This window comes from Cucurbita moschata, unplaced genomic scaffold (assembly GCF_002738365.1).
Source record: "Cucurbita moschata cultivar Rifu unplaced genomic scaffold, Cmos_1.0 Cmo_Scf00027, whole genome shotgun sequence".
NCBI lineage: Eukaryota > Viridiplantae > Streptophyta > Magnoliopsida > Cucurbitales > Cucurbitaceae > Cucurbita > Cucurbita moschata.
This window is the reverse complement of record NW_019268543.1, coordinates 76,548-102,238: the sequence shown is the minus strand read 5'-3', so window position 1 is coordinate 102,238 and position 25,691 is coordinate 76,548. Positions and strand designations below refer to the sequence as shown.

At 37.1% G+C, this 25,691-nt stretch overlaps 6 protein-coding genes across 12 annotated transcripts in view; 4 read left to right on the top strand and 2 right to left on the bottom strand.

The window, feature by feature from the left end:
• The first annotated feature begins 298 nt into the window (after positions 1–298).
• Positions 299–3,402, top strand: LOC111462352 (BOI-related E3 ubiquitin-protein ligase 1). 3 transcript variants are annotated; one of them, XM_023105871.1, is made up of 5 exons: positions 300–547; positions 633–691; positions 1,745–1,921; positions 2,118–2,479; positions 2,714–3,402. In XM_023105871.1, the coding sequence occupies exons 3-5, from the start codon at positions 1,816–1,818 to the stop codon at positions 3,263–3,265; spliced, it is 1,020 nt and encodes a 339-aa protein (XP_022961639.1). In that variant the 5' UTR covers positions 300–547; positions 633–691; positions 1,745–1,815; the 3' UTR covers positions 3,266–3,402. The 3 variants fall into 3 exon arrangements, with proteins under 3 accessions (XP_022961640.1, XP_022961639.1, XP_022961638.1); XM_023105872.1 differs by lacking the exon at positions 633–691 and having other exon boundaries at positions 299–547; XM_023105870.1 differs by having other exon boundaries at positions 300–691.
• Positions 3,403–3,471: 69 nt separating this feature from the next.
• Positions 3,472–7,861, bottom strand: LOC111462353 (RNA-binding protein 48). Of its 3 annotated transcripts, none has more exons than XM_023105875.1 (8): positions 7,724–7,861; positions 7,540–7,623; positions 7,242–7,322; positions 7,014–7,153; positions 6,782–6,884; positions 6,644–6,713; positions 3,925–3,987; positions 3,472–3,822 (listed from the first exon to the last, which is right to left on the bottom strand). In XM_023105875.1, exons 1-8 carry the CDS (start codon positions 7,783–7,785, stop codon positions 3,775–3,777), a joined length of 651 nt encoding a protein of 216 aa, XP_022961643.1. In that variant the 5' UTR covers positions 7,786–7,861; the 3' UTR covers positions 3,472–3,774. The 3 variants fall into 3 exon arrangements, with proteins under 3 accessions (XP_022961643.1, XP_022961642.1, XP_022961644.1); XM_023105874.1 differs by having other exon boundaries at positions 3,472–3,836; positions 7,724–7,860; XM_023105876.1 differs by lacking the exons at positions 3,472–3,822; positions 3,925–3,987 and adding an exon at positions 6,400–6,509.
• A 634-nt stretch (positions 7,862–8,495) lies between these two features.
• LOC111462357 (cytochrome b-c1 complex subunit 8-like) lies at positions 8,496–10,311 on the bottom strand. Its single transcript, XM_023105881.1, has 2 exons — positions 9,986–10,311; positions 8,496–8,801 (listed from the first exon to the last, which is right to left on the bottom strand). Exons 1-2 carry the CDS (start codon positions 10,153–10,155, stop codon positions 8,753–8,755), a joined length of 219 nt encoding a protein of 72 aa, XP_022961649.1. The 5' UTR covers positions 10,156–10,311; the 3' UTR covers positions 8,496–8,752.
• A 323-nt stretch (positions 10,312–10,634) lies between these two features.
• On the top strand, positions 10,635–17,309 carry LOC111462350 (pentatricopeptide repeat-containing protein At4g39530). 3 transcript variants are annotated; one of them, XM_023105868.1, is made up of 5 exons: positions 10,635–13,008; positions 13,242–13,322; positions 13,428–13,751; positions 16,055–16,163; positions 16,913–17,309. In XM_023105868.1, exon 1 carries the CDS (start codon positions 10,761–10,763, stop codon positions 12,750–12,752), a length of 1,992 nt encoding a protein of 663 aa, XP_022961636.1. In that variant the 5' UTR covers positions 10,635–10,760; the 3' UTR covers positions 12,753–13,008; positions 13,242–13,322; positions 13,428–13,751; positions 16,055–16,163; positions 16,913–17,309. The 3 variants fall into 3 exon arrangements, with proteins under 3 accessions (XP_022961636.1, XP_022961634.1, XP_022961635.1); XM_023105866.1 differs by having other exon boundaries at positions 10,635–13,062; positions 16,913–17,307; XM_023105867.1 differs by lacking the exons at positions 16,055–16,163; positions 16,913–17,309 and having other exon boundaries at positions 10,635–13,062; positions 13,428–13,865.
• Positions 17,310–18,997: 1,688 nt separating this feature from the next.
• Positions 18,998–22,701, top strand: LOC111462351 (polygalacturonase At1g48100-like). Its single transcript, XM_023105869.1, has 7 exons — positions 18,998–19,363; positions 19,821–19,952; positions 20,148–20,375; positions 20,470–20,514; positions 20,609–20,816; positions 21,600–21,790; positions 22,071–22,701. Exons 1-7 carry the CDS (start codon positions 18,998–19,000, stop codon positions 22,464–22,466), a joined length of 1,566 nt encoding a protein of 521 aa, XP_022961637.1. The 3' UTR covers positions 22,467–22,701.
• Positions 22,702–23,242: 541 nt separating this feature from the next.
• Positions 23,243–25,691, top strand: part of LOC111462695 (phosphatidylinositol 3-kinase, root isoform) — a 10,694-nt gene continuing 8,245 nt past the window's right edge. The window contains exons 1-5 of the mRNA XM_023106392.1: positions 23,243–23,529; positions 23,835–23,931; positions 24,281–24,377; positions 24,816–24,974; positions 25,079–25,288. Coding sequence (XP_022962160.1) covers positions 23,418–23,529; positions 23,835–23,931; positions 24,281–24,377; positions 24,816–24,974; positions 25,079–25,288 — 675 coding nt within the window. The 5' untranslated portion in view covers positions 23,243–23,417. The remainder of the gene's footprint in view (positions 23,530–23,834; positions 23,932–24,280; positions 24,378–24,815; positions 24,975–25,078; positions 25,289–25,691) is intronic.

The window sequence follows — 25,691 nt, the reverse complement described above, 5'->3', positions numbered from 1 at the left end:
ATACATTTTTTAAAATATTATATTTTTTATTTTCGTAGTAAATATAATAATATGTTACGNAAAAAAAAAAAAAAAAAAAAAAAAAAAAAAAAAAAAAAAAAAAAAAAAAAAAAAAAGAGGACTGGGTGGGGTCCAGGGGGTGGTGAGTTAAATTCGTGGGTTGGGACATTATCACCTTTAATTTTCTTCTTCCTCTGGGAATGGCTTCCATAATTTGAGTTTCGTAAAAAGGAAAATAAAATTAAAATTAAAATTAAATAAAACAAAAAAAGGAACGGAAATCCGTTTGCGTAACCACTACCACCGATTCATTCATTTGATTCGAATAAATTTTGCACTCCCACCGCACCACCTCCCCTTATTTTCTCTTCCCTCTCTCCTATTATTTTTCTTCTTCTTCTTCTTCTTCTTCTTCTTCTTCGTCGGTTACCGCTCCAAAACCCTTCCATCCCTCTCTCCCCTCTCCTCCATATATTTCTTCATCCTATTCCTCTTCCTCCTTCATCATTCTCTCTCCTTTTCTTTTTCTGCATATGCCATCTTCAAGGTATTCCATCTTTCTTTTCTTTTTTCTTTATATCTCTACTGCTCCCAATTGTGTGGATGACTCTGTTTGGATTGTTGTATGCCAGGATCTGGAGATGATATTTCCTCTCATCTGATACTCTGCCCAATTCACTTCCTTCTTCAGGTATTTCCTCTCACCTTTCCTTCCATGTTTCACAACCTAGCTTTTGTTCGCATCGTTGCTAAACTCCTGCCTCGCAACCAAAACTTCCTATTCCTAATAAATCCCTCATCCATGATCTGAACTAAACATATTGTTACACTGTCTGTTCTTTTCTTATTTAATCCCTTTTTTCTTTTTAATTTCATTATGCGATTCCGGTCAAACCTGCTCTTCAATCCTTCTAACTTTCCTGTTTTAGAGATCCCCGCACTTCTGATACATTCAACTTCATCCTGTTTTTCCACTTCTTTACCGTCTGCCCATCCCTGCCGATGTTCTTTCTCACCATCTGGATACGGTTCTGTGATTGAACTTCTGAGATTTTCTTCTGATCTGATGTCTTTCTAGTGTTATTTCTGAAATTCGTGCTTGCCTTCAATTTGATATTTATGTTTGACTTTCTGCTATCAAGGTTGGTTTCACGATGGATAGTTTCTCGTATTTTCTCTTATTCGGATGGATTGTTATTCTAAGTTAATGTTCCGAATAACTGGATTTTAGAAGATTACTGATTCCTCATTATTGGAGTTTCAAATACCGAATTAAGTCATGGAACCATCTAACCCATATATTGTAATAGGAGATGTTGAAATTGAGGCCCGTATTGTTTTATTGTATTTGTGATGAGTTTAATAGAGAAGCTTTTGTGACAATGCCAAGAATGTTTTAGAACTTGTTTCATCCAAGAATTTTGGCACTTCTATGAATTGACTGCCTCAATCCTCTTATTTCGTCAGATGTTTTTCCAATTAAACCCCTTAGTCCCTTCTTGGTTAAATGATTTGAAGTTGATGTGGTTTAGTGTCTAAGCCATGTCTCATGCTTATGTAGTGAACATAACTTACCGGTAATTGACATATACTTCTTCCTTGAAGTTGGGGGTTTAAATCCCCATACCCCAGTTATACTAAAAATATGTTCATGTAGTGTAATAGTTCATAATGTTGTCCTTTTTCTTGTCATTTTAATTCTATCATTGAAATAGATTATTAAGACTGTTGTCTGCTTTTGCAGGCTGTGAACCCTCATTACTGTGGGTATTTTAAATTTCACATTATTTGAAGTCCACCAGTTCTCTGGAGAAAATGTTGGGTGGCAACAATGGCAATGGCTTGCTTCCCGTTTTCCAGGATGAAAATCGAAATCAATATCAAACTAATGCTTCTGGCCAGCTGCAGTTGTTTGGGAGTGGTAAGTTGTTTTTGTTTCTAAGAAATCTGATTTCAACTTAATGAATTCCATACAATTTTTTTTTTTTAAATTATGTCTAACCAGAATAAATGATTTGAATTACAATTCAAGTCTGATGAATATTTAGATCAATCAGAACTTGATGAATGATCTTTAGTTCTCTTGGTTCTCATATAGTTCACAATTTATATTGCAGTGCCTGTTAGCTGTGGAATTGAGCCTGTTAATTATTTTGGAAGTGAGCAATTGGCTCATATGCTTCGCCCTAACAAAAGAAGTAGGGAGATAGAAGATTTCTCATGGCAGCAGAAGCTTCAGATTTCCTTAAATTATAATGCCTGTCAAGATGATGCTGATCGTTCAGCAAGCATTAGAAACCCAAATGCTGTATCAACAGGCTTGAGGCTATCGTATGATGATGATGAACACAACTCCTCTGTTACCACTGCAAGTGGAAGTATGGCAACTGCACCTTCCATCATCTTTTCGCTTGGTGATAATATCAGGACTGAGATTGATAGACAGAAGGAAGAATTCGATCAATATATTAAAATTCAGGTACTTTTAAGCTGCTCAATGCTTCTAGGAGTTTATGCTATGCTGAATTTATGATGTTATTTCCTGGCAGATGTTTCTTGTCAATGTCTAATTTTGTTCATGTACTTCGTATTACTCTATAGAAATCACTTCACACTACGCCTGTAAATTGGGTGTTCGTGTTAAAGCATCATCCTTCAATTTAGTTGATTCATTTGTCCGATGTTTTGAACTTACCATCTACCTTGCCAACAGGAGGAACATTTGGCCAAGGGTATTAGGGACATGAAGCAAAGACATGTGGCTTCCTTTCTTAGTGCGATTGAGAAAGGAATTGGAAAGAAACTACATGAGAAGGATGTAGAAATTGAGAGCATGAACCGTAAAAATAGAGAACTGGTGGAGAGAATAAAGCAGGTTGCCACTGAAGCCCAAAATTGGCATTGCAGAGCAAAATACAATGAATCAGTGGTGAATGTCCTGAAAAACAATCTTCAGCATGCTATCTCGCAGGGTGCCGACCAAGCGAAGGAAGGGTTTGGAGATAGTGAAGTGGATGATGCTGCCTCACACATCGATCCAAACAATTACCTTAATGTTCATGGTGGGACTATGAAATCTTCGACCAGCAATTTACCAGGTTTCAAGGAGCACATGATTTGCAAAGCATGCAAGGCTAAAGAGGTTTCCATCCTACTAATGCCTTGCAGACATTTATGTTTGTGTAGAGATTGCGATGGGCTTGTAAATGTCTGTCCTGTCTGTCAGTTGATCAAAACGGCTGGTATCCAAGTGTACTTGTCCTAAATTAAAATCTTACCAAAGCGCCAAAGAAAATCTTGTTTTCCTTCCGTCTGTATGATATATACCTGCACTTTTTCTCAAAATCACTCAAGTGAACGCTGGTGTTACTCGTTGGAAAATTGAGTTTGAATGGTTGAAAACCTGGGGTCTTGTCTTAGCATGAAGAACGATCGCATTGTTTTTGCGCATACCGTAGATCTAATTTTTTGTTGGTAAATTCATTATTTATTTGTCATTACCCCTCTAATAGTCCATTTTATTATCGCTAGCTATATAAAAATAAAAGATATTGCAAATGTGCCTTGTAAATATGGGCTAGAGTAGTGATAGACAATAAATCTCTCCCCTACAGAACTTTGTAATAATAATCACCTTTCTAATAAAACATCACAGTTAAATTTGCACACTGCTAATCTGCGTATATGTGATGTGTCAAAGTAGCGTTTGGTGCAACGTTGAGGCACCCATTAGCCGTCTCTATAAAGGTCGGCAAGCATTAGATTCTTCTCCTATTATCCACACGTGATCTCTTGCTCACCGGTCCAGCTTCCAGATGTTCGCTGCATGATTGAATCTAAAGCACAAAGTTAGTAAGCAATGATTAAATCACAATGCGCTCAAATGTGGAGAATTGATCATATGATATATATAAATTTTTTAACCTTATCAAGCTTTTCCCTGACGAGATGCACAGTTTGATTCATAGATTCAGATGCGAAGTAATCCTGTACACGAGAAAAAAGTGACATTTTTAGCCACAAGAAAAACTACAACAGGCTACGCAACAAGGACAGGAATATATATAGAAAAGAAGTAACGTCCACAAACATTCAATCCATACATTCAACCAGAAACAAGAAGATTCAAAAGCCATTATCTGATGGGTCAGCCAACCAACATCAATCAGACATGTACATCAAAAAAATCAATAGGGCAAAACTCACAAATATAACTAAAAGAGTACATGGCTCTACAGCTAACCAAAGGGAATTAAACCTTAACAATGAAGAACGTACTTGAAAATAAAAAAGAAGAGAAAATCTACAAAATCAAGTCAAGAGGTCCTACAGGAAAAGGTTGCCCGTCTTAACAAGACTATGATTTTATTTCAGGGAAAAAACGAGGAAAAACGATAAAAAGGCACTTATTAATAACCTGAAACTGATAAATTTAAGTATACTGAACATAACTTCAACTGCAACTAACAAGTGTGTCAGTAAGAAAACTATGAAGGCAATAGATAATTAGTTAGATGTTAATGTCAGTTAGTTAATTCTATTGATTAGTTCATTCGTGATTCACTAGTTATTCTTATCTTTTTATAAGTTAAATAGCCCATACTTCGTTTATCTTGGAAGTTTTTTTATAATTAAAAAATTTAGACTTTAGACAGTTTAGGTGGTTTCCCCTTTGATAATTTTGACTTAATCACAAAATCTTATTGCAATAATCTGGTATCGAAGAGTCTTGGTTGTTCCTGAACTCAAAAAAAAAAAAAATAATAAATATATATATATATATATATATCTTAGGTTGTTCCTAAAGATGAAGGATAGCCACAAACGAAGAATGGAGTTGAGATATTGAGGGTGGTGTGACCTGCCACCAAAAAAATCTTTTCTCCACATCCCGATACAAAACCATGTCCCCGAACATCTACACACTTGTTCCACACCAAGAAGCTCTTGCTTCATCCAAAGAAAATCAAGCCCCTACCCCTAATTTCCACCCACCAGGTCAATATCTATTACATTGCAAAAGTGCATCTTCTTCACCATTGATTCACACCAAGAGGCATTTGCTTCATGTATGTGTGCATGTGTGCGCGTGTATATATGCATGTATGTAAATTCTATATGGACACTAAGCCACTCTATCTTCAAATCTTCAAATCTGAGTTCAATGAAAAGTCACTATTGCATCATGCTCATTTCTCCAATGCGTAGTTGGACCTTTCTCTCCCCACCTCACTTAAGGTCACCAAATCCCTGATTCCAGTGGAAAAAGGGCAAAAGAAAATAAAGTTCGACTAACAGTAAAGAAATCTGACGGCAATGAATGTCAAGGACTTATTTTCTCCATTTCTTTCCGATGGTGTAATAACTACGATAAGAAGGTGAACCTGATTTCCATTCTCTCTCTAAAGTGAGATTATAACATATATTTTAAAGAAGCCCTGAAGACTATAGATACATATCAGTCATCTAAACCTTCGACCAGTCTGATAGCAAGGATAACAAGCCAAGTTGATTTCCAAGGTCCTCAAGCCCAAGGAGCCACAGTACACAAACGTAGGCCTCTCCAACCTTCTTCATTACCCAGAGTTAGAAGCCTACTACACTCTTCAATATAATACAATTTGTGGCATTGGGTATGGAATTTGGAGAAAAATAATTCTAAAGATAATTTTGAAGAGGTAGTCAAAACTGATGAAAATATCTTCAACAATGAATTTGATGAGGAGCCTAGAGTAGAATTTTGATTCAAATATTGATGTTTGGGTAACCTCCAATGGAATGCCAAGTGGTTTGGTCTTCTTAGCCAAATAAACGGTGTCATTTGTTTTAAATCTTTTCAACACACAAATCTGACCCAAGATGCAAAAGACATTTTAGGTCAAAAGTCTAACAACTCGGTGAACTATGCATTAATGAGAGACTTGAAGCACCAACACTTGAGAACTCTGTTATTGAGGAATTGATGGTTACTATATTACAACTATTGACACGTTAGTTCGAATTCTTGAAAATCAAAATGAGGAAATGAAAAAAAAACCAAAAATTAGAATACCATAGTCACTGAATAACCTATGTACCTACCATTCATGATAGATGGGGCAAGTTATGGAGTCAGTAGTTAGTATTGTTAGCCTATTGGCATGACTACGTTGATGATAAATACATTTTATTCTTCTTTTTGATGAGAAATCGAACTTTCATTAAGGAAAAGAACAAAAAGAGAAAGAAAGAATATAAAGACATACAAAAAGAGAGTCCACAAAAGGAGGCAGCATATAAGAAGAGCCTCCAATCAAGTAAAATAACACTACGTTGATTGCAGATCACCCCACTATTTTATTTGAATTGATCAGCAAAAGAGCAAGCAAAAGGCATATACTTGCCTAATTACAAATAAAGAGATTTTCTAATTTTGTGCTTGCAACCTATCACATTCATTTGCCTTTCAAAGTAATCGTGCAACCTGTTGGATTTAACTCCTTGTACCCGTATTGCAGCATGTAATGGAACTACGTCCAAATACATCAAGTACAAGAGAAAGCATAAACTAAACGAACACAGAATAATGATTCCTAGCTTTGTTAATAATCATAACATAAAAGGTGAGATGACAAGAGAAGGAAAAAAAACTATGATAACAAACCTGGTCAGAGGAAACTCTTGTTATTTGAGACACATGTGGATTGGAACTGAGTGCTGCATCTCCATAATTCCTACCAAAAAAGGACAGTTTAAACTATGTCAAGATTGGAGAAACTGCAAATTTTCATTCTGCTTATACCTCTTTTCAAGAGAGCTCTTCTGTTCAAGAGTATAATGAGAATGAGAAGGATTTGTAAACTTCGTGGTTGCTGAATTAACGGCAGATCCTCTTGGTCTTCCAGCTGATAGCAAAATTATAACATGCTTAAAAGTGAACTATTGGAAGGAAACACCATTTCCTCCTAAAACAACATCTTCCTATCATACACAAAATATGCCAAAGCCTACTTTTTGCGCAAACACAAACTTACAATTCAATCGTGCTAAAACTTCTCGTCTCCTAACTTCTAGCTTTTCCTTTGTATCAAGCAAGCTTTCAAAGTCAGGAGCATAGGAGACTTGCAGCCGATTACCAAGGAAAACAAACTCATCCAATTTTCTTTTAGCAAACCTAAAAGTTAAAATATTATGGTTCAAATACAGGGGCTCAATAACGCATTATTTTGACCAAAAGAGAACCACAACCAAGCTGAAATTACCTGGCATTGCTGACCAAATGAAATTTGACAAAATAAACGTCTGTGAATTCATCACATTCTTCTGCATCCATCGGTTTACACCTGTCGGAGTATGAAATAAGACAGAAGGAAAATATGTAGGCATAAGAGGTGTTGAATATTCTTAAGATAGGCATATGAAATTATCAGAAACCAATCCGACACTGCTTTCAAGATGAAATGGCAATACATGTCGCAGCTGAGGTAAACTGACATAACGCGCTACAGAAAAAGGATGTAAAGATGATTATAGAAGAAAGAACGGAAACGAAAAGAGTACTCTTCAAGGTTTCCATAGGAGGAGAACAGTTTGAGCAGCTCATCTCCGCAACCCAATGCCGGAACGTTTCTCACAATTAAATACCTGCAGGATTTCACAAAAAAAAGAAAAGAAAAAACGAGGTAAATATAAGCCGCATAGATCTTGGATTCTGCAAAGGAGAAATAAGAGAAGCGGAGTAGACCTTGACTCATCGCAAATCGTATAGACGCGAACCGCAGGGGGCTCGTTTGTATAGCGAGGCATCCCCGTACAAGTCTAGCCGCGCGATCGCGGGAGGAGCAGACTTGGGTAGAGCCGTACAGGAATGGATTGGTTTATGTGCGACTATTTGGGAATTTTTATGGACAGACTTCTGGTCAATCTAGCTGCCACGTGTACCGCCAAAATTATAATAAACCCTATTGTTTCAACTTCAAACTTGAAACATAAAATAGATAAATCTAAAATTCAGTTTTTTTTTTTTTTTTTTCCAAAGAGTACCATGAGAACATTTCATAAAACTTATTTATCGATATATTATATTAAGGGTAAAATGGAGAAGAAAAACTTGCAGCCATATATATAATACCTTATAACCTAAATATATAGTACCTTATGACCTAAATTCTGAAGAGAAAATTCTATTCAAGTCATTTGAAACAATCAATATTATTTTGATGAATGTTTAAATTTGATTAATTTGACAAATGATCAATAAAAACACAGTCTTGGGCCATTTTTTGAGTCACTACCCATGGGAGTACCACCATTGCATCTCTTTCAAACATTCACACGCTGAATTTTCTCTTCTAGAACATTTTATTAGATCACACATCATTTTTCAATTCAAATTTTAAATTAAAAAAAGGTGTATCACACTAACATAGTACTGAATTTTGGTGACTTTTACGAATCGTGAGCATAATAGGGAGGATGAAGGTAATTAATGTAAAGAGGAGGAGAAAATGGAGGGGAAAAAAAGGTTGATACTTCGATATCATGGAACCTAATCAGAGTCTTAAAAGTTTGGTTGGTATTGAGAAGTCTGCAGAGGGTGGCGATTACGCATCAGTTCGCATCATTCCAATGCGTGTAACACAGATCGACAGAAAAAAAAATGTAGTAATTTATTCCAACAAACAAGTGAGAAAATGTTCCTCAAAATAAAAGCACATCCTCATAGCCTAAGAAATCAGAGCTCCATTTTGACTTCTTCAAGGTCCAGGCGCTTTCAGTACCTGTGAGACAACTTTTCATTCTCCTTGTACTGCTGTGCGTACCTGCATCCAGAGAGTAAAATAACAAGTTTACGACTGAATCATATACATCCACATGTTCATCAACAAACATGGAGGCACTTTTCACCGATCAATTAACTAATTCAAGTCATTTATCATATACATGTATATGCAAACGATACTCCAATCGAAGTTAACAAAAACTCGAGACCCATCCATAATTTGGTCTTGTCCGACGCCAAGACTGCATAATACATCTTTAGGCAAAATGGAAATTTTAGTTATAACCAAAAAAATGACTATCAAACCATCCCATCTAGAGCTCAAAATACTTGAAGAATACAACGTTTCCTCATGCATGGTAATGCTAATTTCATCATTCTGCTACAAAGATGTCATTTTTTCGTCTCACACAAGTTTTAGATTGATTTCTAAACCTCTTGCCCGGATCCAATTCCTCAATCTTGCATGTGGGGATGATAACTCTTAATCTCTATTCTATAATATATCCAAAAGCTAATAGCTCTACCCTATACACTATAGAACTAATTTTGCTCTTCGATCGTAGAGTGCGTGAATTTAAAACAGACCAAAGTATTTAAAGGTTAATAAAACTATACACAGACGGGGGAAGAGTGACTACAAATCTGATTGACATGAACTAGGAACAGTATCAATCAAGTGCGGCAACGCCTACTGATAACAAAATCGGAAACAGAAATGAAAACTTGCAGTTGAGGACAATAACATTATCACGAGATCGCTCCAAAAAGAAATAGATATAAAAATAAAAACATAGATGTTCCTATTCCATTCCCACGGATAAAAAAACAAATCAATCTGAATGCGCAATAAGATGCAATATGGTGTTCAGTTCCAGTAAAAATTTGATTGCTTTGAGGAAAATATTTAACATTTTAGATCTTAAGGCTAAGTCTATAAAAAAGAAAAAAAAGACCAAATCATTAATAGAATTCTACGACGGAATTGTTTCCTCTTTGAATCTGATTAATAGATTTCTCACCTAGACTGGACCCAACCAAGTGTTATCAAAAGGCGAACTACCGAGCTCGTCGAGAAACAAATGAAGACTTGATTTTAAGAAGAAAAAAAATTGATAACATATTGAAATATGAAGGGAGGAAAGCATTCAACGGGCAAACCCTAAAATCGAAATTTCAAAAGATATGAAATTAAGGAAAGGAAAAAGGAGATAAAAAAATTACGTGTAGGTTCCGACGACGGGGGTGATTAGAAGGGTGGCACTGATCCAGTTCTCGGAGATCTTATGGTGAATCTTGCCGGTCAAGTCGTTCCATAACCCTGACATGGTCTTCTGCTGGAACGGCGATAAAGCATAGATCACAGCCTTCATCCGAACAGGTTGCTTCCCCATGGCGATCCTAACTCTTCTTCAAACGCGGCTATCGAATGCCTCAGGAGATTACGATGAAGATGGCGGCTTTTGGGTCGAAAGGGGTTGGTTCTTGCTCTCAAATCTAAGCCAGACTCTTCTTCGAGAAACTGCGTATTTCAAACTAACACTCACCGTTGGATTTTCTACCTATCGGACGCTTGAGAAATCGTATTGCGTTTTTTTCCCTTTTTTATTTTCTAAAATCGGCTCGAGAGAGCTGAATGAATAAAATTAAATGGAAAGAATTTTAGTTTCAATTCCATCAAATTAAATATATTGTAATACTTATCTAATTATTATTTTTACGTTCTAGTAGATTTTTTATTAACAAGAGTCCCGCAAGGATTTCTATATGTATTTGAGAAATAAAAAACATATATCTACAAAATTAAAAATATTCAATATAAAAATAACTTTGACGCTAAATTTTAGTTGAAATTGATGAGCTTACAGGAATTTGTTGAAACTTGGATTTGTGTATATAGGGTTGCATCCTCTTTACACAATCTTCGTTCTTTTTTATCAACGCTGGAACCGCCAAGTTCTGAAGCCATTCGTCGGGGTTCGGAGAAGCTGAAACTGTGATGCGAAAGGTCAGGGAATTCGCCTCCTTCGTCCGAACCATTACAACTGTTACTTCCGAATTTGTATCTATCCATTTACCACATCCATACTCGTATTTGAGTGTGCATGCTCCTGATGCCACTTACCTTAAGAATCGAGAAATCGATAGACTCATTAAATTTGGCCATCTTAATGCTGCCATTAAATTGTTCGATGAAATGCCTCTTCACGACGTTGTTACGTACAATTTGCTCATTTCTGGGTGTTTTCGCCATGGGCATCCAGAGCGCGCATTAGGTCTCTACAGCCAAATGGTTTTACGAGGGATTAGAGAAAGTGCGTCTACATTTACTTCTGTTTTGGGTACTTGTAGCAACACGGATTTTTCCAAAGAGGGAAGTCAAATTCACTGCAGGGTTGTTTTTCTTGGATTTAGTTTGAATTTGTTTATTGGTACCTCTCTAATCGATTACTATATGAGAATGGGTCTTGATATTGTCGCTTTGAAGCTGTTTGATGAATTGCCGCAACGAAATATAGCTGTTTGGAACTTGTTGCTTCGTCGGTTTTGTGAACTGGGTCAATTCGAAAAGCTTCTGGGATCTTTCTCGAAAATGCAATTGGAAGGCGTAGAGCCAAATGGTCTAACTCTTTGCTATTTGCTTCGAGGTGTTGGTAACGAAAGGCTCTTAGACGAAGGGAGGCAACTACATTCCCGAGCTGTTAAGATCGGACTGGTTGAATCAAATATCTTTGTTCCAAATGCTTTGGTGGATTTCTACTCTGATTGCAGAAGTTTAACAGAAGCAAAAAAAGCATTTGAATGTATTCCATTAGACGACGTTATTTCCTGGAATTCGATTGTTGCAGTTTATGCAGACATCGGTTTCTTGTCAGAATCACTTGAGTTGTTTTCTCGGATGCAGTTTTGGGGAAAAAGGCCCTCAATTCGGTCATTAATGGCTTTTTTGAATTTATCTAGTCGGACAAGGAATATCCAGTTGGGGAAACAGATTCAATCTTGTGCGCTGAAGCTGGGTTTTGGCCATGAGAGTAGTCACCTTCAATCGGCTTTGATAAATATGTACGGAAAATGCTTTGATATTGAGAGTTCAGTGGCCGTGTATGAAAGTATTTCTGTGAGAACTTTGGAGTGTAGTAACTCTTTAATGACATCTTTGTTACACTGTGGTGTCATTGAAGATGTGATAGAGATGTTTGGATTGATGGCTGACGAGGGAATTGGACTTGATGAGGTTACTTTATCCACAACGTTAAAAGCACTATCAATGTCTTCTCCAACAGACTTGACCGGATGCAGATTGCTCCACTGTTGTGCCATAAAATCAGGTCTTGGATTTAATTCCGTGGTTTCTTGTTCTTTAATGGACTCTTATTCAAGATGTGGTCATGTTGAGCTCTCTTGCAAAGTTTTTGAGGAAATCCATTCCCCTGGTGTTATTTGTTTCACCTCAATCATCAATGGATATGCCCGAAATGGAATGGGGAAGGAGGGCATCGAAATGCTTAAGACGATGATCCAGAAAGGCTGGAAACCTGACAAAGTGACGTTCTTATGTGCATTGATAGGGTGCAACCATTCAGGGCTGGTCGAAGAAGGAAGATTTGTGTTTGAGTTGATGAAAACCGTTTGCGGAATTGAACCAGACTGGAAACATTATTCATGTATGGTTGATCTTCTTGGTCGTGTAGGTCTACTTGATGAGGCAGAAAAGTTGCTGCTAAAGGTGCCCGAGAAGGTCAACGGTGTAATCTGGAGCTCCATGTTAAGAAGTTGTAGAATTCATAGAAATGAAACAATCGGAAGGAAAATTGCCAAGTCGTTGGTGGATCTTGAAGCTGAAGATCCTGCTGCTCTTTTGCAGGCTTCAAACTTCTATTCTGATATTGGAGATTTTGAAACTTCAAAGCAACTTAGGGAAGTTGCATTGACAAAAAAAGTGATAAGAGAAATTGGTCACAGTTTAATAGAGGTGAAAAGTCATTGTTAACTGCTACAACTGAGCGTCAGTGATGCCTTGAGGTTTCTTTCTTGGATCTTTGGCAGGTACGATCTTTACTTACTATGAAGCTGATTCCAAGCCATTTTATTGGCCTTATTCCTTGAGACGGGGTTTCCTGGTGTTGCTTGACACTGAGGAAAAAGTACGCGTGCTAGTATCTATTGATAGGATCAGTTTAGCAGATGAACATATTTTTCTCCTCGGTGGTGAGCATTATCAATAGCTTCGTGGTTGCACCTTAGAGGTTCGTGTCTGGGAGTGGTACATGTTATATCTTCTTCATTGTCTTCATGAACAGGTTAGTTAGTTATTATTTGATCTGGAAGATACTACAAAATGTAACTGTTTAGTTTATGATTTTTTTTAATCCAACGTATTCTTTTTTTATTTCCACCACTGTAATTTGTTAGATGTGTAAATTTTAGCTCGATGGACAGAATTTGTGGCACCAGTTTACTCTCTCAGCTGGATTTGCAGGTCCTCGGCTGTGACTTGATGTTTGGTTAATGGTGTTGCATTGAGAGGATGTGGCGTCATTGGTGGTTTTGGAAGCAAATGGTGAGCAGCATCATTGTGTATTAAATAAAAAGAAAAGAGAGATAAATACATCCAACATTTTTGTCAGAATGTTTGATATCTTGCGCTCCCCCGTTTACTTTGCAGAGGACTATCTACAGCAGAAATATATTTTTCAGAATCATAAATTAGTTTTAAAAGAAGAAGAAGAAGAAGAAGAAGAAGAGGATCGTAATATTGTAGAATTGGGCAGCAAATACAGGTGTTCTTGATTCGAGATATGGACCATGGATCCAATCTCCAGTCCAAAGCTAAAAGCATCATCTGGATCAGCCCACGGATGCAATTTGTCAATACTTGGCCTGAATTCGTGGGGATTTTTCGAGTGTACAAGTCACAGCTGAGACCAACAGCTGATGAAATTCACGTCTCTGGATCAACAAATGCATTTGTACAGCAAGATACGATCAGGTTCTTATACTTCTTAAATTTCTGTAATAAAAAAATTAATGATCGTGACAGAATGCTTGGATGTGTGGCGTGGTGGAAAAGGGAAATAAAATGAAGCCGACTCTGCAACTAAAATGGAATTAAGTCACATGACATAGGACTGCTAATAGAAATGGTTAACTAAAAAACTGCATGAACATAAAACTGTCTAATAGTTGTCTAAGAAGGCTAAGTGACTGACATGACTAGTTCATTAACCAAAAGATTAGTCACATGTATATAACATTAGAATTTTGACACATTTAGCCGTAGCTAATGGAATTGTAAATTCGAGGGACCAGCCAATAACAAAGCACAATCTAATTAAGCACTCAAAGTTGAAATCATTTGATTGAGAGGCAATTGAAATAAACAAGTGAATTAAAAAGTATATTACCGTCAAAACGTCTACGGACTACGGACTGGGGTGGTGAGAAGAATTATATTGTGGCTTGAAGAGGGTCAGAGTCGTCCCTGTCAAACCCATTCTTTGAAATAGGCTTGAAGGCACATTGTAGACTACCTAAAGTGTCAAAATAGGCTTCACAATTTATCCTTGTGAACAATGATAAAGACTAGATGTGAGTTCCTTAGATTTATATTTGAACAACACCATCTCCATAAAACATGATTTTGAGGCTTACGGACGAGGAATCCTTGCAAATGAAGAACAGGTGAAAAGTAGATTCCTAGACGAATAAGACTGAATTAGTTAGGGATTTAAAATAAACAAAATGCATGTTGAATTCAGTTGTACATATAATCATATAATTAATTAAAACGACACGAAGGACTGGATCTAAAATTAAAGTAGGCATTTAGGAAATTTGATTTATCTACGATGTTATTATGTACTATCTCTGTCTAATTGATCCCTGCATACATTTTTTTAGTATCAAGTAGTAGCTGTTGTGCCGGTTCTCTGACTTAGTTTAAACTGGCTGTAACTATTGTTTTGATTCATATTGGACATTGAAATTATAGAAGAAATTGAACTTTTTACCCATTGATGTGACACTTCTCTATCACAATACTTATCGAAAGATTCTTTTAGCATCTCCAAATTTTCTTTGGTATATTTTCCTTCCATCAGAGTAGCTCCAAGTTTTCACGTGAGTTTTGTTCTGCCAGTGAACTGATACAAGCTTTCCATGATTTTGACAAACTGAAATGAATTTGGGAGATAGAGAGGCCCCTATGAAGTAGACTCCACAAATTTCTTCCCATTTAAGTCTCGTGAAACCTTCAGCTAAATTTTCTACCAAATTATTATGCTGGAGTGCAGTTTGTCCACTTTTTGAATTTTTTAAGAGCAAATCCTACATTTATGGATGGATTACTAATTCATATGAGTTGAGTACTTTTTGTAGCATTTGAAAAACCATTCCAAACAAGCTCGTAATTTTAAAAAGTCTCGAGATTGTGGGGACATTATTGGTGGAGGGATGGTTTGTGTGGAGAAATGTAGATGTTGAGGTGAGAAAGAAAGAACAAAAGAAAATGATGAAAAGATTGAATGTGACTATAGCTTATGCGTCATGTGGCTTGGCCTGCTGCAGTATTGCTCATTACAGAGATCACACCACAAATTTATTAATACACACTTCTGTCTCTCTTCCTAGCCCTCAGATCTTGTCCTTCACAACCAATCTTCTCTCTCTCTCTCTCTCTCTCTCTCTCTCTGTTGGAAGGGAACTCTCGTCCGTGAGTTTTTGCCAGCATGGCTTTTTGTATGTACACTGTTAATTTGAAGCTTAAAACTTTCACACATCTCATGCACCAACCATGTGGGGGCAACCATTTTCCTCCTCAAATCTTTCAATTTTGAAAACTTTCTACCCATTGATCTTTTCTCTTTCTCCTAACTGTTCTGTGTCTTGTCCGCTTCCTTCCACAACTTTTTTAGTTAAGTAAATCATAACTTTCTTTTGTTTTCAAAGAAAAAGAATGCTTTTCCTTTCACTTTATTAATCCTTTCTCAAATTCCACACTACCCATCTAACAAAGATCATATGAAAATGAAACAATATTACTCGATAAAAGTCTCTAACTTTTCGTTTCTGAAAAATGGCAAAAAAAGCAAAGAAATTAAGTCCAAGAAGAATCAGGATCCATCCTCATTTATGTCATTAATTTACCAATATTCTTGTGCAGCATATGGTTATTAGGTATATGCTTTTTTAATCTTAGTTGTCAAGTCAAGTCAAGTCATTGGGATCAATAATATAATATAATCAAAGTAGCAATAAAAGAAAGATTTTATAGCTGATAGAATTCACATGCAGGACAAAAGCTTTGCCAAAATGTGAATCCACACTTGGCAGCCACAGAGAAGACGGATTAGGTGTTGGAGCTGCAGCAAAGTCTCAGCCACAACCGTAAAAACCTAAAAAGGTGCGAATTTTTCTATATCAGTTACACTGTTCTTCGTGATAGATATAGACAAAACTTTTGTATTTGATTTTGTCCGGTCTTCAAATTCTAGAATGATCCGTGAACTCCCTTGTTCCCAATGGATCATTATTTTTCTCTCCCTTCAAACCCCACTTTAAAAAATAATCAAATTACCAAATAATACTATAAACTCATGAAATTCTGCCATTTTGGAATGCGTAATTGTTTATAGGTAAAGTAGGTAGCTGGGACTGTTTGTATGCTATTTTTATTGTTTCTAATTATTATTCTTTGTCGAAAGATGTCATTTGGCGAACCTAACCAAACACGTCACCAGACACCATGGTTTCTGGGTATAATGGGAAAATGAAATGGGTAGCACGACAGGTTGAAGAGTTTGGTGCCGCGCCTGGTGACCCAAGCCACCATTCCCTTCATGATTAAATAATTAAAAAATAAAGCAAAAGAAAACAATTGGAGTCGAAATTATTTAAAGGTGTGTCTATTAATTGAATGAGTTCACGGGGGAAGAACACTTGGTAGGCAAAGTTCACGCGCACAAAAAGACGGCTCAAATAATAATTTTTTTCCTCTTCCTCGGTGCTTATACAATACAAGGGTGGTCTTAGAACTCGATGAATCAACAGCTCATTACAATACTTATTACCTAATACTTAGAATTGTCTGCTCCAAAGGTTACTACAAGTTTACTGAGCATTAATATCATTTTTATGCCATTGTTGTGGTAGGTGAATCTCCGCTTTGAACTTTGGTTGGATGGCAGAGGCAGAGCATTGGCATCGATTATTAGTGCTGAGAATGTTGGATGTTCAGCCAAAGAATACATGACTATGAAGAAGACGAAGCAAGTTTTGAAATGTTTACTTTTAAATTTAATTCACAATTTTTTTGAAGTATCATGCTCCACTGAGGATTAAATAGGGAGGGAGATGAAGACTCTGTTCGTTTGGTGGGCAATTACGATGGAAAATGACAGGTGGAAGACGATAAAACCTACCCTTGCCTTTCGGTCTAATCCTTTCTTCTGTGTAGAAGCGATAGGATAGGTATGTAGAAAAGGTGTGGTTTTGGTTTGATTGAAATTTGAAGGGGAAGGGGAAGGGGAAGGGGAGCCCTCAACAGCCACAGACATATTCTATGTTCTCTTCTTTGGTAAACAAGGATTTGTATTTGTGTGTATAAATGAATATCCCTTTGTAATCTAATGCCACTTATGCCGTTTTACCTTTAAATAAATTAAAATCCTTCGCACCACATGCTTCCTAACTATGAACCTATTTCAGCTGTAGATAAAGACATTGATTACCATCTTAAAGTTAATAATTCAATCTCGTAGATTAATTGAATAAAACAAAAAGATAAGTGGTAATTTCCCTCTTTTTACTTCTCTCGACAAAAAGACATGATTATTTAAAGGAAAAGTGAAACCACTGATGTTGAGACAAAAATGGATTCATGATCACGATGTAACTAGTTGATTAAGAAATATAGGAACAGTTCAACACGAGCATAACTCCTTGATATCCATTTTCTTGAACTCGAAACTCTTTAAACCTCCCTCAACTTGTAAATAGAAAAAGGAAAAAAAAGAAAACATTACAAACGTGACGTCTGATGGTATTATTCGATAATGGGATGAGTGTATGTATTGAACACACAACATAAGTCGATTATTTTTATTTTTTCCTATTTATTTAAAAAAGAGATATTATTGAGGGAAAACAACGGGCGCTTCTCTATTATTATTATTGTTTGGATGGGGGAAGGGGAGGAAAACAAGTTTTGAAGGGTTGCTTTCTATCCCTCCTCACTCCTTTATCATCAATATACGTTTTTAATATATTAAAAAATTGAGTGATGAAACCAAGAAGCAGTTTGGCGTGGGAACCGTAAGCTTACAGCTTTTGTTTGACTTCATTCTTTCTTCATCGTCTTCTTTTTTGGTGTAAATGTAATTGTAGAGATCCTTGGGGAATTGGAGTGCGTTGTGTAAGAGAGGGGAAATGAAAGGAGAAGCAAAAGCAGGCAGACATAGAGGGTTTTGTACGCTTGTAGTTAATGGCAGGAAAAAGAAAAGGGAAAGAAGAAAGGAGAAGATTAGGCCCGTGAACGTTGCATGTGACCAAAAAGAGCTGCTGTTATATTCAGTGCTGGCCTGACCTCGATACTTGTAGACCCACTCACGTGTGTCTTTTTGGCCTCTCCATCCCACCAACTAAAATAATATTCACAACTTCGCTTCTTAACCATACAAATGATTGAACCCCGAAAACGTAGCTTCAAACTTGGAGGTAATTAAAAAGCTTGTGCGGTAAGAATGCGTAACAAAATTTTTGGTGGTGCTGTAAGAAAAGGCAAGAGTTAGGTAAATTAGAATGAAAAGGGGATCCAAATAAGGTAAAGAAGAGGGAATGGAGTGAGGGGGTGAGGGGAGCATATGGTAGATGAGTGAGTTAAAGATGAGTTTTAAAGAGGCAGCTGGATGAGTCACATGCAGTCACATATGAACATGTGGCCAAAACGCCACGTCCCTGTTTTTCAGCTTGGCAATTCCTACCGGAATTCACAAAAAAGAAAGCTTCCTAATTAATAAAGGATGAGAGCGCAGGAAAAACAGGGAGAGGGGGAATGAAAAAAATAAATGCCTGCCATTATCAAAATGGTATGTTGTCTAGCATTTGTCTGCACAGTCTCCTGAAGCTTTTACAGAGTCTCCACCTATTTAACCCCGCTTCACCTCCCACTTGCTTTGGCACTCTCAAGACCACTGACTCTCTCTCTCTCTCTGTTTCTCCTCTCATTCGCCACTGAAAATGATGAGTGGGATGAGTTCCAAAAGCTTAACACTTGTAGTTTTTATTGCTTTTCTTGTTTGGTCTTCAAACTTTGAAGCTTGCATTGCAAGGAGAGGAAAACACTGGAGACAGAGCAGGGACGCCTCTGCTTCTCTATCCAAGAAGAAAGGCAGTCATGGCGGTAGCAAGAGCCACCATTCCGGTGGTTCCCACTCCAAAGCTCCACCGCCACACAATGCCTCTCCTCCCTCTCCAATTCCTCCTAAGCCCAAAGAAGAGATCGTTCAAACTCCACCCAAGAAAGGCTACAATGGCGGCGATTCTGCCATATTCAACGTTCTAGATTTTGGTGCTAAAGGCAATGGAGAGACTGATGACACTAAGGTACGTTCAATTCTACACCATATTCAACCTTCTTTTTCCTCCTATACAAATACTTGGAGATTGACATCTAACAGAATTTAGCCACTGCATAAGGATAAAGAGTTCCATTAATAATATTATTTGTACAAATGTGAATCATCATTTGTGTTGAAATACCAGCTTAAATCACCCCCCTTCTTAAATCATTGTTTGAAATACCAGCTTAAATCATTTGTGGGAAAAAGAGCAGCTATTATGGCCAAATAAGCTAAGCCAAAAGAATTGCCAGAATAATAATTAGAACATAAGGAAAATAAAAGGTAGCTGACACGCAGCTTAATGTAACCCGGCCTTCAGGACCAGCTACCAGGGCAGGCGGGACCCACAGCTAAGGACAGAAAATAACTTAGTTATGACAGTTTTCTTATTAAAACAAAAATTAAGATTAAATTTTTTTTTTTTGCACGACCCGTTTCAGGCATTTGAAGACGCTTGGGCCGCCGCTTGTAAGGTGGAGGGATCGACGGTCATGGTTCCCGCAGAATATGTGTTCTTCGTAGGACCCATTTCCTTCTCTGGCCCATATTGCCAACCGGACATCGTATTTCAGGTAAGCATTATCGAATCCAGAAGCTTTTCTTTTACGCTTTAAGAAAGTAGAAAGGGGAATTAACAGTTATCCCATTCAAGGGTAACCAGCCAAATGATTAGGAACAGTTGTCGGACCCCCTCCCCCAAATCATCACCTCAGTTATTATTTATCATTTTGATGCTATTATATTGGCTAATTAAACTTATTTTGTAGCTGGATGGAACAATTATCGCTCCCACTGATCGCCAAACTTGGGGGAAAGGGCTGTTACAATGGATCCAATTCACAAAGCTGGTAGGGATTACCATACGGGGAAGTGGCGTAATTGACGGAAGAGGGTCTGTCTGGTGGCAAGATTCCTCTTTTGATGAGCCTATAGATGACGAGATGAAACTCATTATCCCCATAAACAATACCAGAGCTGAAACAAAACCGACGCCGGTAATCAACACTATCTATCTTCTTCTATATTATGCTTTTGTAGTTGTAAAGAGAAAGGGAAATGATGGTGGTTCTCTCCTAAAATATGTGGCAGATAGGAAGCAATCTAGATGGGAAGATGCCAAGCATCAAGCCAACTGTAAGGCTCACTCACTTACAAACTTCTAAGACGATTTCATTATGGCCCCATCATCCTCATCCTGTATAATTATTTGATATGTTATGTTACACAGGCACTTAGGTTTTATGGAAGCTTCAATGCCACGGTCACGGGCATAACAATCCAAAACAGCCCCCAATGCCACCTCAAGTTTGACAACTGCGTGGGAGTCCTGGTGCATGATTTCAGCGTCTCGTCTCCTGGAGACAGTCTTAATACTGATGGAATTCACTTGCAAAACTCCAAAGACGTTCTCATCCACAGCTCCAGTCTCTCTTGTGGTAATTACGTCATTTGTTATTCAATATTATCTCTTAAATGGCTAAGGGTGTGCATGTCTTGACTCTTGAGATAAGCTCAATACTCGACATTCAATCACCATGGCCACTTAAAAGGAGCATTTGATGGATAAAACACTAAATATTGACATAAAAATGTGATAGGGTCCTGAACACATGCAACCTTATCTTGTCAGGAGACTTGAGAGTCTTTCATTGCAGCAATTTGCAAGCATTCACAGTTCGACACGTCACAATAATCAATCTTTATCCTATATAATGTTGAGCTACCAATCATATGTTGTGTGTCCATAATGCTTATTTTGTTTGCATCCTTCAGTTTTTATTGTTTGTATAGGCACATAAATTGTTTCTATCCTTCCTCCTTATGTCTGCTTAGTCTAACGCAGGGGTCCACTGATCTTGATATTGAATTATGATATCAGATAGATCCTAAAGTTAACCAACACCTTTCCCTTTCTCTCTTCCTTTTCCTTTTCCTTTTCCTTTTCCTTTTCTCTTTGATGGAATAATCCCCCTTCCAAGGTGTGACCCCAACCACACTACTCTGCCACTTTTGGCACCTACACAAGTTATAAAAGTTAAGACCTTTGGGAATGATGATACTGAAGTATAAGTGGTTGATTCTAAACTTAACGGAAGAAACGAAAAAAGAAAACAACAAAAACAATGTAGATTATGAGCATGGAACATGAGAAAATCTTTGCTAAAAGTTTGAGGTTGGACTAAACAGGTGCCTGATGATATTTGGTCTGATCCTTTCAGGAGATGATTGTGTTTCCATTCAAACTGGATGCTCGAACGTATACATACACAATGTGAACTGCGGGCCAGGACATGGAATCAGCATCGGCAGTCTAGGAAAGGACCATACAAAAGCTTGTGTTTCGAACATAACGGTCCGAGATGTCACGATGCATAACACGATGAATGGTGTTAGAATCAAAACATGGCAGGTACTTGTTTTTACGAAGAAAAACATGTGCTTCATCTTGTGTGAGTATGGGCCCTTATCAGCATGTTATGAATTCAAAAGCAAGTTCTTAGTAGGTACCATAGTCAACCGCTGCTGTCCTCCTGATACTCATAGGCTGAAATTAAATACCTTAAAAAAGTTCACAATGAACGGCATTCTTTCATGGACAGTCACAAGGCCCTATGAGTCATCTACAATGTTAATTGCTAAGCATTGAATATCCATAAGAATTGATAGAATGCGAAATGATATGTTTACAGGGAGGATCCGGGTCTGTTCAGAACGTTCTCTTCTCAAACATTCAAATGTCCGAAGTTCAATTACCAATTGTGATCGACCAGTTTTACTGCGACAAAGCCAAATGTACGAATCAGACTTCAGCGGTGGCTCTATCAGGAATCAATTACGAGAAAATCAGAGGGACTTACACAGTGAAGCCTGTACACTTCGCCTGTAGCGACAACCTGCCATGCACGGATGTAACGCTGACGACTATAGAGCTGAAGCCACTGCAAGAGCGTTATCACTTATACGATCCTTTCTGCTGGCAAACTTTTGGAGAACTGAGAACCCCCACTTCACCTCCAATTGGGTGCTTGCAGATCGGGAAGCCATCTAGCAACAGAGTTCAATATGAAGAAAATGATTCCTGCTAAGCTTAGAGTATAATAGTAGATGATTTCTGAGTGGTCGGCATTTGTGACCCCTTTTTTTTTTTTATACTTTTAGATGGCTAGATTAAAGCATATATTCTGGGAAGATCTATCAGTTCATACCAATCTTTCCTTATAGGGTGAAATATATGTGAATCATATAGTATATAGGACTGGATGTTTAGCTCCAACTTTATAGTTGGTAATTAAAGAGCAGATTGTTTGATGATGCACATTTACATTGCTTGGTGTCGGTACTTCTCTAATTCTGCTCTGCATAAATAGTTTTTCTCCGTTAAAACTTTTTTTTAATATTAATAATAATAAGGGTATTTTTTAACCCTTTTCATTCAAGATGAAGGTACGAGTACTAAAAATATTATTTAAAATTTAAAATTTAAAATTTTAGAAATACATATAAGCCGTGGAAAAATATATACAAGAGTGGTAAAAGTATTAGGTTATAGATTCAAGCATTGTAGGAGAGAGAAAAAATGGAAGACAAATGATATATAAATATAGATAATTGTTGTCCACAAACTAATAATAAAAGTTTAATAGGTAAAATAAGCATATAACTCTGCCAAACTGTCTTCACGGTAATTTAACTATATTTTTATGGGGGCATTTTGACGAATCAAGTTTTTACGTTTTAAAAAAATCCTTTTTCTAAAACGGCATCGAGCCCAATTGCCCTAAAACATCAAGAAACGGTGGTACAGAATCAGAGACATCATACGAGATGCCATATATTTGTTGGCTTATTATCCTCTCCGCCAAAATCAAAATCAAAATTAAAATTGAAGTTTTGTTTTTCTTTTACGCAAACTCTGCTGTTCTTCTCACCCTTCCTCTCTTCTTTCTTCTTCTTTTCGCTAAGCTTTTATCCGTAAAGCTCATTCGCCATACCAAGTTAACTATGAGCAGCTTTATTTCCCAATCCATTTAGCGGAGATGACCGGAAACGAGTTCAGATTCTTCTTGTCCTGCGACATCAATCTCCCCGTCACCTTTCGGGTTGAAAGATTGGAGGGTAATTTGCCTCCCGCCAAATCCTCTGATCCAGGTTCCCTTCTAATTCTTTCAATTTATCTTGATCATGCATAATTTTTCGTTCTTATTGCTCGAAAGCCCATCTGGATTTTCTCTGATTCCCGCCAACATAGTTCAATTATGACGAAGTAGGTGTGTTTTGGATCACCTATTTGGTCATTTGTAAGACTACCTGATGGTCAATTGAAGTCTTGGCTGCTGAATTGCAGCTTGTTAGTTAGATAAACATGGATTGATAGGACGATTGTTTTATGTACGTGTACTGATGTTACTAATTTTTCCTATTTTCATGATATATTCCATCTACTTCTTCTTCAGAAACTGATTCTGCACCCGAGGAGAGAAGAGCAGAGCTATTTGTGGAGTGTGCTCTATACATTGACGGTGCTCCGTTTGGCCTCCCTACTAGAACGAGGTTTCATCCATTTAGCCCCTATGTTGTTTTTTTTTTCAATCTCTTTCTCCATAACTATTATAAGTTCAGGATTCCTTGTATGGACACGCCTCGTATTCGTATTTCCCCTCCCTTCTCTTGAAGATGATTCTTGCCAGCTTGATTTTCTAACTTTCAAGGCCCCTGTGATTTTCCTACGTAATTATTTTCACATTTAAAGCACTAGAATGTCAATCAAGTTTGTTTTTCAAATTTAGAATATCATTTTATATATCAGCACCTTTTATTTATTTATTGTTGTTGTTTTACTTTTCGTTTCTGATTGGAAGTGATGATAACTCTTTACCTGACTTTTATTGCATTGTGCTAGATTGGAATCAGCAGGACCTTCATATTGCTGGAGTGAACTTATCACATTGAGTACCAAATACCGAGACTTAACTGCTCACTCGCAACTAGCTTTGACGGTTTGCCAGATTTTTATGATACTATTTTTGTTTCATTCCCCCATTTAGACAATTAGTATCTAAAGTTCATAACTGTTTGTATTGAACTTTTTTTCTATCGTAACCATTTGAGCCTTTAGAATTTGAGAGTTGTAACCAATTGTACGAGTCCTTTCCTTTGTTTATACTCATTTTAGACTTTACGGTATAATTTGTAGCTTTTCCACCTAAGTAAATCAATACTCTTTTCCACCTGACCGAATAAATATTCATCGTCTTCGCCTATGAACATTGCTAATGGTTGATCTGCTACTGCCTCTCTTGGTTTTTTTAACTTACTTTGACACTACTTTTTATCTAGATTACGATTTTTGTTGTACTCAATGTCTTTGAAACAATAATATTACTGTAAATATTTTACATTTTGTTTAAGTTGTCTTAATTCTCTTGCATTTTTAGGTTTGGGATGTATCACGTGGGAAAGAAGAGGAATTGATTGGGGGAGCCACAATCCTTCTTTTTAACAGGAAGAAACAACTGAAAACAGGAAAGCAGAAGCTTCGGCTTTGGCTAGGAAAAGAAGCAGATGGATCATTCCCGACAACAACTCCTGGAAAGGTTTGAGACTACTATGTACTGCAAGAACATCAATTTTCAACTTTCAATACTTCAACGGCTCTTCAATTGATCACTTTATTCAACTACAAGCTGTCTTTGTACAGGTCCCTAGACATGAGCGTGGAGAGTTGGAACGCCTGGAAAAGCTAGTGAACAAGTATGAAAGGGGACAAATTCTTCATGTCGATTGGCTAGACCGCATTACATTTAAAGCCATGGAGCAAATTAGGGAGCGAGAAAGCTCTAAAAATGGGAATTCTAAATTGTATTTGATTGTTGATTTCTCTGGATTTGAACATCGAGTGGTGTTTCAGGTACTGTAGATCTAAATTTATATTTGTTTTGTTATATTATATTATTGTTATCAATTTTTTTGTGGCCCATTCGCATGATTAAGTATTTGATATTGAATGATCATAGAGGACTGATGATCTCATCTTACTGTCTTATTTGCTATACAGTGGTTTATCTTATGTTGGATGTTGCCGTTTAACTTCTTGAAAGTAAAAACCATGATGTCTTGCTTTTCTCTTACCCAAAATAATAATAGTAGTAGCAGTAGTAGTTGTTCACACATTCTTATCTGATAGTACTGATGATTTCTACTGCTCTGTCGCATTGTTGTGTGATTTCAAAGGTCATGAATGTTATTGTACCAGGATCTATGAATAGATTTCAACTGTTTCTATGCTAAGAGAACTCCCCCCCCCCCCCCCC

Bases quoted from the DNA above. Each gene is read 5' to 3' on its own strand.
- LOC111462352 (XM_023105872.1), top strand. From the start codon at position 1,816: ATGTTGGGTGGCAACAATGGCAATGGCTTGCTTCCCGTTTTCCAGGAT. The intron at 1,922-2,117 runs GTAAGTTGTTTT...TTTATATTGCAG, and splicing joins GCTGCAGTTGTTTGGGAGTG to TGCCTGTTAGCTGTGGAATT. The intron at 2,480-2,713 runs GTACTTTTAAGC...CCTTGCCAACAG, and splicing joins ATCAATATATTAAAATTCAG to GAGGAACATTTGGCCAAGGG.
- LOC111462353 (XM_023105874.1), bottom strand. From the start codon at position 7,785: ATGCCTCGCTATACAAACGAGCCCCCTGCGGTTCGCGTCTATACGATT. The intron at 7,154-7,241 runs GTAATTTCAGCT...TTTAACTTTTAG, and splicing joins CATTTGGTCAGCAATGCCAG to GTTTGCTAAAAGAAAATTGG. The intron at 3,837-3,924 runs GTTAAAAAATTT...TTTGTGCTTTAG, and splicing joins TCAGGGAAAAGCTTGATAAG to ATTCAATCATGCAGCGAACA.
- LOC111462357 (XM_023105881.1), bottom strand. From the start codon at position 10,155: ATGGGGAAGCAACCTGTTCGGATGAAGGCTGTGATCTATGCTTTATCG. The intron at 8,802-9,985 runs GTAATTTTTTTA...CTCTGGATGCAG, and splicing joins CCCGTCGTCGGAACCTACAC to GTACGCACAGCAGTACAAGG.
- LOC111462350 (XM_023105868.1), top strand. From the start codon at position 10,761: ATGCGAAAGGTCAGGGAATTCGCCTCCTTCGTCCGAACCATTACAACT.
- LOC111462351 (XM_023105869.1), top strand. From the start codon at position 18,998: ATGATGAGTGGGATGAGTTCCAAAAGCTTAACACTTGTAGTTTTTATT. The intron at 19,953-20,147 runs GTAAGCATTATC...CTTATTTTGTAG, and splicing joins AACCGGACATCGTATTTCAG to CTGGATGGAACAATTATCGC. The intron at 21,791-22,070 runs GTACTTGTTTTT...ATATGTTTACAG, and splicing joins TTAGAATCAAAACATGGCAG to GGAGGATCCGGGTCTGTTCA.